A 17,182-nucleotide genomic window follows, 5' to 3' on the forward strand; every position below is an offset into this window, starting at 1 on the left:
TTTATTTTCGGAGTAGGTCTTATTTTCGGGGAAACATGGTAAGAGAATGTTAGAAACAGGGATCTCAGAAAATCCTACTATCCCACTGTAATAACCAGAACACTGAGGTCGAGAAATGTTAAGTTTGGGTTAGAGACAGAATAAAGACCAGAACTCAAATCTTGTCATGCAATTATACCTGTATTTTATATTTATATTCAAACATTTCATACTTACTGAATTGACATTCACTAGACATGATAATTATAGCCTTATGATTCATTTGCAAAATTGATCTCTCTTTTTTTCTTGCAGCACATTTCAAATGATGGACTTTTCAAATGTGTTCCATATCTCATTAAAGATTGTTTTAAAGTAAATTTGGAGATTTGCCCAAAATTTCAGCTCTCAAAATAAATTTAAGAGGGTACTCTGAAATAGAGAACTAACCAGAACTATAAATTCATGTTATCATAGACATAGAAGTCATCTAGTGTAATCATCTCATTTCACAGTTGAGAAGACTTTGCCACAGAGAGGTGAAATCATATTTCCAGGATTGAAAAACTACTCTAGGGATAATGCTGGGAACTAGGTACTATAGTATGGTACTTAGGATTCTGACTCTGACCTTAGACTCTCTGGGTTCAATCTGCCATTTACTAGCTGCGTGATCTTGGGAAAGTTACATAATCTTTCTGTTCTTTTTGTGGACTATAAAGATAGTAATAGTACAAGAATATAATGAAAATGAAGGGTACACAATCTATACAAAGCACTTGAAACAGTTCTTAACCTAGTTTAAGTTTTAGCTATTATTAATATCTTTTGCTTTCTAGTTCACTGCCCTTTTTCATCACATCATAGTGGTTTATTTTCCCATGATTTTCTAGTTCAATCTTAATCAAGTTAGAAAAAAATCAGTGCTGGGATTTCCATTCGAGATAATCCCAGCACTTCATGCTTGATACAGCCCCTCTTTTTCAATTACATAGCAATGAAAGCTGATACAATAGAGAAAAAGCAGAGCATCAGAGTTGAGTTGAAAAATAAACATTTCTGTGGACCGGACACGGGATAGGTTTGCAAAGTAGTAAGGCTTTATATTTAGGCTTTATAGTTATAGTCAGATGCATCCCAGATGGAAAATGCCATCCAAGTACTAAGCAGGTTAAATATAAGTAAATTCTCATTGAACATGTCATTTGAAAATTGCAGACATAAATTGAGGCTAGGTGTACAAGCAGGCATTGGCAGAATAATAGGGACTCAGAATACCCCTACTTTAATCATGAAGTCAGAACAAGCTCAGTGCTTAAAGACAGGTTGTGTGTGGTGTTACTCCCTACTTAGGAAAGGGGGCTGATAATAATGGCTGTGAGTTGTTTTCTGGGGCTGTGACTTACAGCAAGCTTTGGTCTAAGGGTCTGAATAAGACAGAGAACAGCCTAGCAACCAGAGACTGAACCAAACTGCTCACCGGTCGTCTTGTAGTAGGATCTATGGTATCCCGAGAATCACTGTGGGTGAATAATTCTGAGCCATCATTATGGCACTGGACCTCTGGGGTATAGTTACATCTCCCACAAACCTACTGAACAGAGAAGGTGAGCAAAGGAGAGGAAGAGAGAAAAGTAAAAGCAAAGAACTTTTTCAAAAAGAGCTAGAAAAATAAAATTCTAAATCACATGAAGAACTCTAATACAAGTAAAACCAACAGTTAGAACATGGATGCATTCCAGATGAGATTAATTTTGTAATACAGTCAAATCAAACCCGGAAAAGAAGTATGTGAAGGATGATCAAAATCATAAAGTAATAACTTTTATATAAAATTATTAAATATGTGGTAGGTATAAAAATTTTAAAAATGCGATGGAGGGTGTAAACTAAGTAAATAAAAGGATGGTTAGAAAGACTCTAAAAAATTACAATATAGTATTGAGAAAACTACCCAGAATGCAGTACAGAGAAACAAAGAAGTAAAAACTTTGAAAGAACAGTTAAGAAACTTGGAGGAAAAAATAAGAAACTACAAATACACCTAATAAGAATTTCAGAAGGAGAGAATGGAAGAATTGCTAAAGAAATGATAGTTGAAAAGCCAACAGTTGAAAATGTACAAAATTGCAGACAGATATGGATCCCAGACGCAGAGTATCATTTAAGTACTAAGCCGGGTATATATAAGGAGGTTTTCATTGGACATGTCATTTGGAAATTGCAGAACATAAATTGAGGCTATAGATAAAATCTAATAAACTATCAGAGAGAATCAACAGAACACCAGAGAGGAAAATTAAACTAATGCCAATAAATTTCAGATGACAGTTTTGAAACATCTTCCAAGTGCTGAGGGAGAACTTTCAAACTGAACTTTTTTATTGAAGACTGAAGGCAAAATAAAAAAAAATGTTCATATGCACAAAGCTAAAACACCTTTAAATCCAAACAGTTTCATGAAAGGAAAAATGCACGTGGAGGAATGCCGTGGGATACAAAAACTAGCATCTGCCAAAAATGATGAACTATATTGTTGAATTTATATGTTGAATTTATAGTTAGTATAATAATTATAATGGGATATTGTGTTTAAACTGAAGCCATAATTAATGTAATAACAATAACAAAATGGTGGAGTGTTTCTTCAAAAGGTCATTTGAATTTTCTACTTGGGGGTGTGGAAGTAGAAGAAAAAAGAATGCAGGAAAGATGGAGATAATCACAGGGATATTGATGACAAAAAATAATAATGCTCTGTCATGTGAACTAGAAGTTGATGAGGCATCACTGAAATAATCCATTTGTATTTAATTTATGTCGGCACAAGTGAAAAGTAATTTTTGCTTGTTTGGTAGTTTATGGACCTTGGACAAAGTACTTATTTTAGTTTTCTTCTGCCCCTACTTTATTATCTGAAAATTCTTTACCAGAATTTATCTTTAGCATTTTATCCATTTCTGTGCAGCTTCCTAATATTTTGGATTAAAATTAATTTGGTAATAGTACCGTTTTTCTGTTTCACTTTTGCTTAATTTTCGGCTTTATTTGAGTCTTGAATTGTCATACTCAGTTTTATATAGAATTAGGGAAAGCTTTATAGGTCTCATTCCCATTAATCTATCTCCCTTCTTTTTTACTCTGGATATTATATATTATCTTTTTGTTCATCTTTTTAGTATTATACATTTGTAGGTAGATTCATGTTTCATTGTGTTACCATCCTCAGAATATCACCATATATTTAATTAGTCTATAATAATCTAGGGTAGTACTATCCAGTAAAACAGCTCAACAACATGGTAGCTATTAGCCACATGTCACTACTGAACTCTTTGACAAAGATTTATATGACACAGAGGTTTTTTTTTTTAATTTTTAATGTTTTAATTTTTAATTTTTTTCAATTTTAATTTAAATTTTAAGTAGCCACAGGTGGCTAATAGATACTTTATTGTAAACTGCAGATATAGGACATATGTAATTAATATGGGTAAATTTAATCTTCAAAGAAAGAGTATGAAACTACTGTGAAAAACAAGTGGCTAATTTTACTTATGTAAAATATATTTTTAAGCAAAAATATGTTTTTGAATTTTTCAATGTGGGCATCTATCTCTGTATTATTAATAAAATAATTGCAAGGTCTTTAATGAGAAATTTAACTGTTGAAAAATGTTTCTGTTCTTTTTTTGCAAGCCACTAATTGCCCTTTAAAAAATAAGAACATTTATGCCCTTAGGCATGAGTTTATCTTTAAATTATCTTTTAATTTTCCTTTTAATTATAGATTTACATTAAGATTTTTTCTTTCAGTAATCATTTGGTTAAAAAAATATCAATGACATAGCATGATTTTGTTTACTATGAGGAATTAGTAGTTAAATAATATTTAAATATTTATGAAAAATTTAAAATGATTTTGTTAGTCATGTCTTATTCTTAAATCTTATCTTTGTCTATAATATGTTTATGTTCATTAATATTATACATCTAGAGTCTTTAATTGATAAAAAATAATAACTTTGGGGCAGTTTCAGGAAGTTTAGTACAAAAATAGATTGATAGTTTTTAGTGTATTTAGGAAAAGAGATCATCTATACTACTTTGACATTTTTCTAAATAATCAATGACTTCAAAATTTTTCCCCTTCTCTTAGTAAATAGTAAAATAATTTTAATGGAAATGGAAGGGATTTTCTGACTTGCAAAGAAGCCAGATAGCACTTTTACCATTCTTTATGGAATATCAACCTTTCTACTTTGCTTTTTAGTACCAGTATGAAGATTGCTACCATAATATTTATGTAATTAAAATCTAAGGAAAAAGGAATAGAATCGTAATACAAAACCATAATAATAAATACTGTTTTCAGATATGTAATGCTAAAATTTACCATCAGATAAGAACTCAGTGCTAATGTATGGTTTATTATTGTAACCAATTAATTAGTTAATTGTAGTTTCTTTGGCTGGGCAAACAATACCAAAAAATTAATTAAAACTTGTGAAAATGCTAGTCACATCAAGATATTAATTGTTTCTTGATTAGCCAAAACTTATTTTGTATTGTGTGCTAACATTTTTTGACAATATTTTGCATTGTTTTTATTAATAAATATTCTTGAAGTTTTAGACCTTCAGTTTTATATATAAACTAAACATGCTAGAGCTCTTTGAAGTAATCTGTGACTTGACAGTTGATGGAAATGTGGCCTCTGATATCTATAAAACTCTTCCTTTTGGTTGTTCTTTGCCTATACTGGTGGAATGAACCAAAACTATCATTTGATAAATTTTAATACAAATGATCTAAATGCATAATATTCTTTTTTTTTTTTTCAAACAGAAAACTACTGGAAATTTATTTCTGCTCTTAAAGATAAGTTTGGGACTAATACTTTCATACATGTGCTATTGATGAAGAAAGGAGGTATAGAAAACATGAGGTCAGACAATTAAGTTTGTGAACTCATCCTAGAAAAAGTGCTACATACCTCATTGCTGAGTATCACTATGGTCACCTTCGAAGTACTCCCCTTGGGAAGCCAGCGCCTAGTCCACCCTTCAAAGTAATTTTGGAACTCTTTCTGGAAGGGCCATCAGAGCTGTTGTCATATTACCCTTGATGTGCTGAATGTCATCAAAATGTCTTCCTTTCAATATTTCCTTTATCTTTGGGTAAAGAAAAAAGTCACTGGGGGCCAGATCAGGTGAGTAGGGAGGGTGTTCTAAAACAGTTATTTGTTTACTGGCTAAAAACTCCCTCACAAACAGTGCTGTGTGAGCTGGTGCATTGTTGTGATTCAAGAGCCATGAATTGTTGGCAAAAAGTTCAGGTCATCTAACTTTTTCATACAGCCTTTTCAGCACTTCCAAGTGAATTTTGTCAATTATTCAGTTGGTACAAATTCATAATGTATAATCCCTTTGATATCAAAAAAGGTTAGCAACGTCCTTGCAACAAGTTCACAAACTTAATTGTCAGACCTTGTATACAGCATGCTCTAGAAAATGATTATCTCTTCAGTGATATACAAAGAATAGTTCCTTTTGTTGGTCAGTAGGATAACCATGTTTGTTTGAAACCTCCTGCAGTCATAAATGGCAAAAATAGAACAAAATCCCTAGTATGTACGTTTGTGTATTCTTTCTGTTCTTCAAATTTCCTATGATATTACACACAGCAATATGATATTTTTAACTTAATCTAAATTGTAAAGCATTTACCCATTTCCAGTCATGAAAAGTGTCAGTCTGGTACAATTTGCAGAAGCACAAAAGCAGTGAAACTACAGTGATTTTCATTTAGTCTTTCCTGCTTCAACAACTTGTCACGGATCCCTGTGTTTTCCTCCTAATCGTGTTTTCTTAAATTTCACTTTTATTTAATATTATTTGAGCATTTCAGTTTTGTGTTTGTTTATGTGTTGGATTTATTTTTCCAATGCTGTACAAAGCATTTCTAAACGGATCTTCAAGGCAATGAGAGTTGTAATAATAATAAGTCCTATTGCTCAGGCCTCCTGACTAACCCCATTTCCACCTCTGACTCCTTTCCTGGGGCTGCCAGGGTTTGGGTCCTCACTTCTCCAGTGAGGGCCACAGCCTCCCAAAGCCAGGCCCCTGGGCTCCTGCCCTGCCCTTCTGTCCACTCTCCACACTACTGCCAACGGTGTATTCCTAAAGCAAAATCTTACTGTGCCACTCTCCTATTGATAATCCTTAAATGGATTTAATTAGCTTCTCACTGTCTTCATGATGAAACGCAAATTCCTTAGAATGCTCTACAAGCCCCCTCATGCTGGGGCCCAGGCCAGCCTCTCCCAAGGGGGTACTTACCAGAGTGAATGATCCACATTGTTCAAATGGTTTCTTAACAAAGACTACTAATGGACTCTTTTCTGATCTGACATTTGAAATTATGCTTCTCTGTCTTTACCAGGACATTTACATTTTACCTTTGGTACTTTGTTAATGGATGGCTCCTAGATATGTAACTTTGGAAATGTAGTTGGAAAATATGCCACTAGGCGGCTACTCAAACAGTATTTTTAACGGTGCATTGCACCATTATCTGAAGTCCTACAACTATGCCAAATTATTAAACGAAACCAAACCCAACCCCCAAATTTGCAAAGTTGTTGTGATGATAGTCTTCTTATAGAAACATTAATAGATTATCTTTGCTGCATTTATTGGCACTTGCATACCCATGCATATACATGCACACAGATTCAAGTCTAAATAAATTATTAACATAATGGTTTGAAGAGGAATTGTGTATACAGTATTAAATTAAAATTTTTCGTCATCCTGCTGCTTCTTCGGAAAGTTGTGTTCTGTTACAACTCTGCACTGTCCCATTCGGTACCCATTAGGACCCCTGTGACTATTGAGCACCTGAAATGTGGTTAGTCCAAAATGAGACTAGCAATGAAAACAGATTGTAAACTTTCTCACTAATGACTTTTATGTTTATTACACATTGAAATAATATTTTCATTTATTTGGTTTACTAAAATACGTTTTTAAATGAATTTAACCTCTTTCTTCTTACTTTTCTGAATGTGGCTACTAGAAAATTTTAAACTACATATATTTCTTGCATTTGTACCTCACATTATATTTCAGTTGGACGATACTGATCTAGGAATCTTCATGGATTCAATTACTCATTCAAAAAAAATAAGATGTTGCAACAAGGTAATTTTATTTCCTGAATACCTTTACATTAGCAGATGATGATCCTTTTTTGTCAGAAAATGTGTAGAGCAGTAACATTACCTTGAGTATTTTACACAAATTTACTATGGCCTTCTTTCACACCCTTATGTATAGATAACCTCACCTGTAGATGAAAATTATCACAAATAATTTTCAAGTTGTAGCACTTAAAGTATAGATTTCATTTATCAGTGATTCGTTTATACATAAAAAATTAATTAACACATTTTTCAATCTCTTGTTTGCAAGGAGGATTTTCCATAGAATTATTAAACTCATTTTTTTCCACTCCTGAGGCCAAACTGTACCTTTGGGGTCATGATTATTTATAAAAGTTAGGGAGGATGTTGAAGTTGATCCCATGAGAATTTCATTGTTCTGTTTAATTACTCATCTTCTACTAAAGTTAATGCTATTTGTAACCTCTTCTTTTCTCTCTTCAGCAACTTTAGTCAACAAGTCACAGACTTCCTGTCTACCCGCGACTACTATCGACCTCGAGTGGTTTTTATTATCTTGATGATAAATTCTTCTATCAAGGCACTCTTCCATTGTCTTTCAATATTAGATTCTCTCATCTACCATAAACTATCGTTCCTCAGAACAGACACATTTTAAATATCATGAAGTTTGAAATTGCCTTCTCACAGCGATAGCCTCTTTTTCTGATGCTACAGTACTTTTGCTTTCACTTTTTTGTTTTTCTTCTGAGACTTCTAAGCCTCTTATCCCACTACTTTTCCTGGTATTTTTCTCCATCAAGGTTATTCCTACCTTCTCCTTTTCTCTTGCCTATTCTAAACTTCCACAGACATCCCTTTTAGCATTGATTTGCCCTTCTTTTGTGTACTACACCCAACCTGTGCTATGTGCTATCTGTACTTAGCCACCTAGACTAATAATTGAGTTTATGAAAACCAAGTGGCTACTCTTCAGTTCTTTCTGAAGATGTTTAGGTTATACATTTAAAATTTCCGAAAACAGCCAGAACTTTTCTCTCTTCAAGTCACCATTCCTTTGTCACTTTCCACACTCTCACAAGACAACGTGCTTCTTTTACTCAGAAGAATGAGTCAAGCTGATATAAATTTTGCCAGCTCCCCACCTCTGTACTTCATCTTTCTAAAATTCTAGAAATGTTTAAGTACCTAATATTCCCAGGTATTTTAACTGGTATTCAGAAATAAAGATGAATGCTCCTAAGGAGCTCACAGTCCATTATGGGAAATAAAAAATAAATAAATAAATAAATAAGTCACTATAGATTGCGATTGTTATAAACATAACAAAGATAGGAAATGCATGTTGTTAGAGCATAGAGGTGAGAATATTTGAACCTCCATGAATTTTCAAGAGATAACGTAAGTTAAGGGAATGGTAAGAAATCTTCTGTAACTGTGTTACCTTGTTCAGGATGGGCAGGCAGGTTTTCATTTGTGTGATTGTTCTTTTACTGTGATGATGAATTAACTCTTCATACACACATTCTTTTTTTTTTGACAGGTCATGGGGCATTGAGAATGGGAGAAAAATAGTCATTCTCTCAATGAACCACCAATAATGTCACCTCAATTCTATTTTTTCTATTTCATCCTTTTTATTTCTTGAGATGGTTCTCCCTTCCAAAGATTCTTCATCTCTCTTAGTAACCTTGTATTCCTTTTGATAAGAACCTTTTTAACCTAGAAGGCCATGTGGCATTTACTTTTCAATCACTGATCTTTCCTTTGTATGTTCTTGGAATAGGGGAAATATGTCCTTGAAACCAGGGTAATCTTTACCAAAGAACTTGTGAGAAGAAACAAGTATATCACATTTATGAGCATATTTGTTGTCTTAGCTGATACCTGAGAGTGTATTTTTGTTTATAGACCTAAGTAGAATATAGCAATCAAACTTGGAGCTAAAATTATCACAGACAATGTCAGGGTGGAAAAGGTTTTTCATCTTTGATCATTAGATGAATATGACAGATATAAAGATCAACTCAATTGCTCTTTTCAGAACTGAAAAGATAGATGTAGCTGTGAATTCTGCTTTTGAAGTACCTCTCTTCAATGCTGTGATGTGCATTTTGTTAAATTTGGGTCAAACCAAATAATTCCTCTCACCATTTGATATACTGGTAATATGGCTGTTTGCCTCTGAGCACCTTAAGGTGGTTAGATTTTACAATGTTTAAAAGCATATGGATGACATTATTTAGATTTATTTTCAAGGAATAATTTGAATTTACTCTCCCTCTTATATTTAGGTTCAAAACATTATTTGTGGCTGGAGAACGATGTGATGTGGAGACCCTGGAATGGTCCAGAAAAGTCTTCAGAGTGCCCGTGCTAGACCATTGGTGGCAAACTGGTGAGCGTTTCCCATGCATGTAGATAAAAGTGTTGCAGAAATGCTCAAAGACACTGCAAGAACTGGAGGAAATTGTGAGCTCTGACCAGAGGCGCACAAACTCAGGATTCTGGTGGTCCTGGTTTCAGCAGAAATAAGCAAGTCTTTAATTATCCTATCGTTAAAAACATCTTCATAAGTGACGTTGATGCCACCTTTCTCTTGGTCTCTAGGTATAAAGCACCACAGATGTCTTTTGCTTCTCCTCCTCTCTGTTTCCTCTATCCAGTAAGTTACTAAGTCTCAGATTTTCCTTTGAAGTGTCTGTTGGAATTACCCTACCATCAGAACTCCCCATTGCCTTTGAGCTGTGGCAGCCTCATTATCATCTGCCCTGGTTTAAATTATCCTCATCACTCATTTCTGTTCTGTCTGCTTTCCTATACACACGGCACACTGCTCCAAGAGTAATTTTTTTCAAGCACTGTTTCTCTCATAGGATTTCCTGTGGTTCTCTGGTTCTTTTCTTGTGTTCTATAAAATTGAATCTTCTTTTTAGGATTCAAGGCAGAAAAATGTATTTTCCCCCTCCAAAACACACACACACACACACACACACACGCACGCACGCACACACACACACTTTATTTACTTATTTGGTTTATTATTTATTTTCCTTCCACTAAGTGATTTTTGGGAAACAAATTGTTATATTAAGTAGATAGAATATGCACTTTGGTACAAAACAAAAATAAACCAACAAAAACCACCTTTCTCCTGCTTTGTTTGAGAAAGCAGGATGGTATACACATGTGGTATGAGACACGTGGTATGAGACATGGTATACACATGTGGTATGGTTGAGAAAGCAGGATGGTGTACACATGTGAAAGTAAGTAGATGATCTAGAATTTGTTTTCCTCCTAAGTGTACGGCTGTTGTTGGATTTTCCTCTGAACCACTGGAAATAGCTATGAGCTATGAGAGCCTTGTGCCTTCATGTCCATATTTCAGTTCATTTTTACTTAGCTCAAATTTTGTTCTACTTAGAACAAATCAGATCAACCTTTTTATATTAGTGTTAGCTGAATTCCCAACTTCTGGGCAACTGGGGCATAGTATCAAATTTGGATTAAAGAATTAATAACGTTTCTTTGCAAAAATTAAGTCTGGTTTTAAAAATGATTAGAATCTAGAACACGTGAGTGACTAAAACTGAAATTTAGTGTTTGATAGTCAGAACAGTTTGATTCTGATAATTTATACATTTTTCTTGGATATTGCTCTTTGGAAAAATGTGTTTTCTATGTCCTCTGTAATATAAAATAAATGATCAGGACAGAATATACGCTCCTTAGATAAGATGAAAATAAGAAAGAATTTCCATTCCCTTTAGTTTGATTTGTTGAGGGAGAAATTTCTTATTTGAATTTAGATTTGTAACTATTTAGGAGATAAGACTGAATTGGGAGAAAGAGCAATGCTATGTATAGAAATATATAAGAGCAAGTAAAGAATTATTGCCTCTGCAAGGAAGAGTATTTATAGAATTGATGCAGACCCTGTTCACCAGGAAAGTTCTAACAGTTATTTCTTGAGAAGAAAGATAAAAATATTTTGTCTACTTTGAGATGGTTTTCCTTTCCTGGTCAAAATGGAAAGGTTGTTTTTAACAAAGAAGTGACCTTGCAAAAGAGTTTTGGTTTTTCCTCCTTAAAGGTGACTGTGCCAAAGCTTGTTGAAGGAAACCAACACATTAATAAATAAAATTATGATTCTTTTACTTTGTATTGATATATTTGTACATAACAGCCTGTGCAGATGTATGTAGTTAGTGCATTCAGGCTTACACAAAAGCTCACTGAATCTTGAGAAACAAGCATATGAGGTCCCGTGGTGGGTACTAAGTTTCATGTGAATTCAAAATTTTTCTTTAATGTATTGTTGAGAAGGAATTAATAGTCACATTATGTCAGTGTGCTGTCACTTTAATCAGGTTTGAATGGCTGCTCATTCATGCGGAAAACATAGTGGATTTCTACTAACAATAACAAATTCTTTCCATTCCCTCCCATTCAGTGGTATAGAATTTGATATTGTATCCAATTACAGTACACAAATGTATGCATATGTATAAGTGGGTAGGTAGATAGCTAGCTTAGGTAGTTTTGTAATTTATAAAAGACATTCATCCTAGGTGACACATGTGTCAGCTACTAACAAAAATCTAGTTAGGATCTTTATTCATTTGCATAGAAGAAATCAATTCATTATTTTCGATATTGTATTTTGCGGTAATTGTGAAGTGATACTGAAGTTTAACATTTGCAACCCTTCACCTTTCTTAAGGTAATATCAAATTTATCTTAAGGTGATATCAAATTAATATCACCTTATTAAAGGTGAAAAAGATAAGTACTTTGTAGGTTATTCTTAACTCTTAGGAAAAACAAAGAAAAGTTCAATATATCTATCACATTCATGAATTTCCTAATGTTTTGCATATCAAATGGATGGTAGAACACTTCCCCAAGAGATATGCCAGTAAAAATTGGATAACAGCTGAGGAAATGTTAAACTTTGGCCAAAGGAACACTTTTCTTTATTTCAAATTTCAAGTTTTCTACAAGGTCTCTCTTTCTTGTTATTGAATCAGAAATTGATTTTTTTATACAATTGCACACTATTATGAGCTTCCAACAATATATACTTTATGGATTTTCTCTCTGATTACATGAATATATGTATACACATGAGCTGTTTAGAAACTGTGACGTATAATTGGAATTAGTAAGGGATATGGTAAGTAACTAAAATGTATGAATAAAAATTGATTAGTTCCTGTGACTTGGATTATAAGAAGATACACTGCAGTCAATCCATTTTATTACCATGTTGGTTGTGTTACACAAGTGAAATTTGTATTCGCAACAACACCTTTCCAGTGGCCAACATCCTCTTTTGGCCCATTAATATTAACTTTGATGTCTGAATTGAATAGTATCTAAGATTCTGAATTGAGAACTAATCTGTGGAAAATTCAAGAACAGATCGATTCCTCACAGGAGCATTTTAATAAGGGATTGTTGTCCCTGTTCAACACCACTGAAGCATTATGAGGTCTGACAATTAAGTTTGCGAACTCATCCTAGAAAAAGTGCTACATACCTCATTGCTGAATATCACTGTGGTCTCCTTCGAAGTACTCCCCTTGGGAAGCTGTGCACCGAAGCCAGAACCTAGTCTACCCTTCAAAGCAATTTTGGAACTCTTTTTCTGGAATGGCCATCAGAGCTGTCATTATATTACCCTTGGTGTCCTGAATGCCATCAAAATGCTTCCAAAAAATGTCTTCCTTTCAATATTTCCTTTATCTTTGGGTAAAGAAAGAAGTCATTGGGAGCCAGATCAGGTGGCTAGGGAGGGTGTTCCAAGACAGTTTTTTGTTTACTGGCTAAAACTCCCTCACAGACAGTGCTGTGTGAGCTGGTGCGTTGCTAAGTTTAGATAGGTGGATTGTAGCTATGTGTTTCATAAATCTGGATAATAAATGAATTATTGTCATTCACCCAGATGTCTTATATTCACAGTAATTTACCCATAAGATAATTGAAAACATCTGGATGATTGATAGAATTTTTAATTTTCTTGTTTACAAGGAGATAGAGAAACAGAGATGCTACAGTCATAATTTAATAAAGGAACATTAAGATTATAGATAATTGTTCTATTAAGATATGGTAATTAATGTGCAAAAATTAAACAGACCGAATATCATTATCCTGAGGTATACAGTCACTAGATAATACACTGTAGTGCTATAGATAATTTTAGTACTAAGAGAGCCTTTTTCAGAAATTAGACAGGGAGCGCTATTTTAGAAAGGAAGAACTGTCAGTTCAGTGCACTGTGTCCTTTGTAAAAATTTTCCTCTGATTTAGGATGACTGTAAATGAATTGTTTTTCTTATGAGTAAATGACCAAGTACCAAAAAAAAAAAAAGATTCCTTAAATTTCAGAGACTAACTACTAAAACGTAAGCACAGTAGAACTTATTCCTTTTTGATGTTTCTTTCTTTTATTTCTCTCTTCCCTCCGTCCCTGCTGCCTTCCCTCTCTCTTCTCCTTCCCTCCTTCCCTCCTTTCTTCCCTCCTTCCTTTCCTTTTCTTCCTATTTATTATATGATATGGTACTGGTTTAGAAATGATTACAACAAAACAGCTCAATGTCCCACTTTTTAATGTTATTTAATCCTAGGTAGAAACACTTTATTCCTTCACTTGCTTTCAGTTAGTTAATTAAAGACAATGGCTACTAAGTTAGAATATTCAAGTTCCACAGTGGCTTTTATGGGGGACAACTTGATAAAGGATTTTTGATCAAAAGAATCCATGATTCTTTCCACTTGCTGGCAGGGCATACCTGTGTGATTCCCATCGGAATATATAGAGCTTACGTTGAAAGTGTTTTAAATGTCCTTATGCCCAAGTAGTGATAAAGTAATTGAAATGACCTAATGATCACCAACTTGACCATGATTTTGTCATTGGTTTATTCGTTTTGTTACCATCACTTCAATGGAGGACTAAAATTCTTCACATAATTTTTAAAACCCTAAGGAGGGTGTAATGCAGGGTCTCTTGTCCCGCTCCCCCCGCATAAGAACTCAGGATATGGTGAGGCCAAAAAGGAACAATAACGGAGCCATAGATAGTGGAGTCATACCACTATATTCTTGATGGAGGCTGGTTGAGACACAAAAACAAACATCTGCCAGTACCCCAATGAGGGGTCTTCCTGCACCCCTGTCTCACTGGCAGCTGGGCGAGACACAGGAAGTCGGATCCACACAATCCGCAATCCGCCATCTGCTTGCTAACTGCACTTGCTAGCCATGGTCTACCCTCCACTTCTCTGCCACCCAACCAACCATCCCCCTTGCTAGCGTAGCCACAGCAGTTATATTAGTGGCTAATGGCCAACCGGTAACATCTGATGGCCACCATGCCACAGCGGATGGCCATCTGATCACAGCTGATGGCCATCTACTACCCGAGCCAGCACCTTTCCACGTGAGGCCGAGAGCCTGGAAACTGCTCTCTGGGACTCTGTCCCTACAGAGGGATTTCAATGAGAAAACATGGTCACCTAATGGATTGAGACATTGGTGATAATAGAAGTTACTGATCTTACTTTATCTGCCTTAAGCCTTCTTTGCTGAGTTCTTATATCTTGGGGTAATCACAGTATTCCTCTCCCTGTTTGAACTGCGGCGGTTTTAATTGCAGTTGCCAGTTCTGAAATAACTATATTTTGTTTATAGCCTAAATCCTCCTCTGTTGAGGAGGAATCTGATAATTCTGGATTTTATTGAAGTGGACCCTAAGGCTGCAGTAAATTCAGTCGTGCCAGTTTTTAAATCAAAATCATTGATCCTAAAAGCACACAAATCCTAATACCATGTTATTAAAATGTGTCAAGTCTCCTTGACATGATAATCTTTATTTTTGCAGTTTGGTAGGATATATTTCCTTAGCAGGGACAACAGGGGTCATAGTTTTAACTATTGGTTAAAAATTGGTTAGGCTGACCCAATTCACCTTACCCTTAGGTTTATCTGGAAAAGATCCATTGGTCCAGGATTTTTAAAAGACAGTGATACATTTATAAGAATCCAAACCACAAAATGAAACAATTAATTAGAGTTTAATAACAATTATCTTAAGCAGAGCTCTCTACGGGAAATGATATAGGCTCAAATATAGTACTGTTATTCCTCCTAAATAGACTAATTGTGAGCACTTAACCTGGATTTGAGGATTTGATAGCTAGGGTATCAAAGTTTAAGCCAGTTTTGTTTGTTTGTTTTGTATCCTATCCCTCTGACATTCCACTTTCATGCAGTGGAGTTGATACACTTATTGCAGAAAGGTTTCAGTTTGTCAGTCTGTAGTTCTAAATTTTGTCTACAATAGGGAATTTTCTTCATCCCTGGAATTCAACATTGGAAGCTTTATGGCTCTTGTTATTTCTGTCTTTTTTTTTTTTTTTTAATATTTTACAACTCCATGCTAGATGTATGACTTCTAACTTAAATGCATTAGCTTGTGCCCCTTGCAAAATCCTGTATATTTTCCTGCAAAATGACTTCCTAGGGCTAATGCATACGAGGCTCTATGTGGCGGACATGACAATGAGGAAAGCATCTTCTTGGTGACTTTATCTTTAGGACTAATTATTTAGAACCTGTTCTCTGGTTTGGGCGCCAGTATCCACCAGCAAACATTCCTCTGGCTGCAGAACTTGGAGTAAAATATTTCTTGTTCAACCAAATGCTGCCTTCGTAGGTTTTATTTTTTTAACTCTTTGTCATCCCCTGCTTCTTGGTTTTACTTCATAATTTCTGAGTCCATCAAATTTGGGCTATGATGGTAGGGTTTCATTAAAATGCATGCCTATGTTTTCAAAGACCATGGATTGGACTAGACTCTGGAAATGCACACTGGAACTCAAAGGGCTGGGTTGGACTGGACTGGCAGTGCCATTGCCCCATGAACTGGGTTATCCAGGATATATCTTATTTTATGCTCCTTTCAAATGGTAGAATGCAGAGTCTTTAGTAATATGAATGAATCACTACTTCTGCATTTTTTCTTTTCTCATTGTAATGGTCAAAGGTAAATGTATCCTTTTTTTCATTCATGGAAACGAAAATTTATATTAAACATGAGAAGTTGTGATTGGTGGAAAACAGTTATATAGACAGTGTCATCTCAGCTACATTGAGCTAGGAAAGCTGACAGTATCCATCTGGTGAGAGAGGAAGAAGTCCTCATGTCATCTTTGTTGCCTGGCAACCACTTTTTTCTTTTTTCATTTAGAACAGTCTTCATTATTTAAAGTAGGTAATTTTTACTGCTAAGTTGAGAAGCAGTAGCTTAGAGGCAAGCTATGTGAACTTGGTTTGTGGAAGGAATAATCTTTTGTCAAATGTAAGGGAGGCTTGATGAAGCTTTCTCTTTTTGAAAGTGAGTCACTGTTTACTGTTAATCCATCTGAAAATGCATTCTCCAAGTCAGATAGTAGTCATTGAATCAGACATTTTGTATTGCAATGTAGAAATCAGCATTACAATGTAGAAATAACTTCAAGTTGGGTATTTTTCAGGTATGATTACTATACATGAAGTAGGATAGGTATAATTGCTTTTTAGGATTTCTATTTCTGCTCATTATTATATCAGTGATAATGTTTTGACAAGAGATGAAACACTGGGAAATCGATTAATAATATAAAGTTGGTTTGCTCTTTGAAATATCATCTATTCAACTTCCGTGCCCTTGGCAAGAATCACACTTAATCTACTTTAGAAAGATGAAAATATGTCATGTTTTTGTAGATTTTTACAAGAAAAGGAATTCTTAAACCCTCTCTTGAACAAACATTACTGTTTGGAAATTTGATTTCCTCCTGTTGCATATAAACACCTGTATTGTGTGGGTCTGTCAGTCCCACCAACTTGCCCCAATTCCTCTTTTGCTGTTAGTTCTAATTTGGAAAACAACAGGTGACTATTCTTAGAAAAGCAAGGTGAGTAGTGAAAAGTGATGTTGAATCCTAATAGGATTGTGTTTAAATT

The 17,182-nt window shown here is 34.6% G+C and overlaps 1 protein-coding gene across 2 annotated transcripts in view; it reads left to right on the forward strand.

The window, feature by feature from the left end:
• Positions 1-17,182, forward strand: part of ACSS3 (acyl-CoA synthetase short chain family member 3) — a 139,402-nt gene that overhangs the window by 91,658 nt on the left and 30,562 nt on the right. For both annotated transcript variants that reach the window (XM_033117982.1, XM_033117983.1), the window contains exon 9: positions 9,460-9,563. In XM_033117982.1, coding sequence (XP_032973873.1) covers positions 9,460-9,563 — 104 coding nt within the window. The remainder of the gene's footprint in view (positions 1-9,459; positions 9,564-17,182) is intronic.

The sequence above is a fragment of the Rhinolophus ferrumequinum genome, chromosome 10 (genome assembly GCF_004115265.2).
Source record: "Rhinolophus ferrumequinum isolate MPI-CBG mRhiFer1 chromosome 10, mRhiFer1_v1.p, whole genome shotgun sequence".
Taxonomy (NCBI): domain Eukaryota; kingdom Metazoa; phylum Chordata; class Mammalia; order Chiroptera; family Rhinolophidae; genus Rhinolophus; species Rhinolophus ferrumequinum.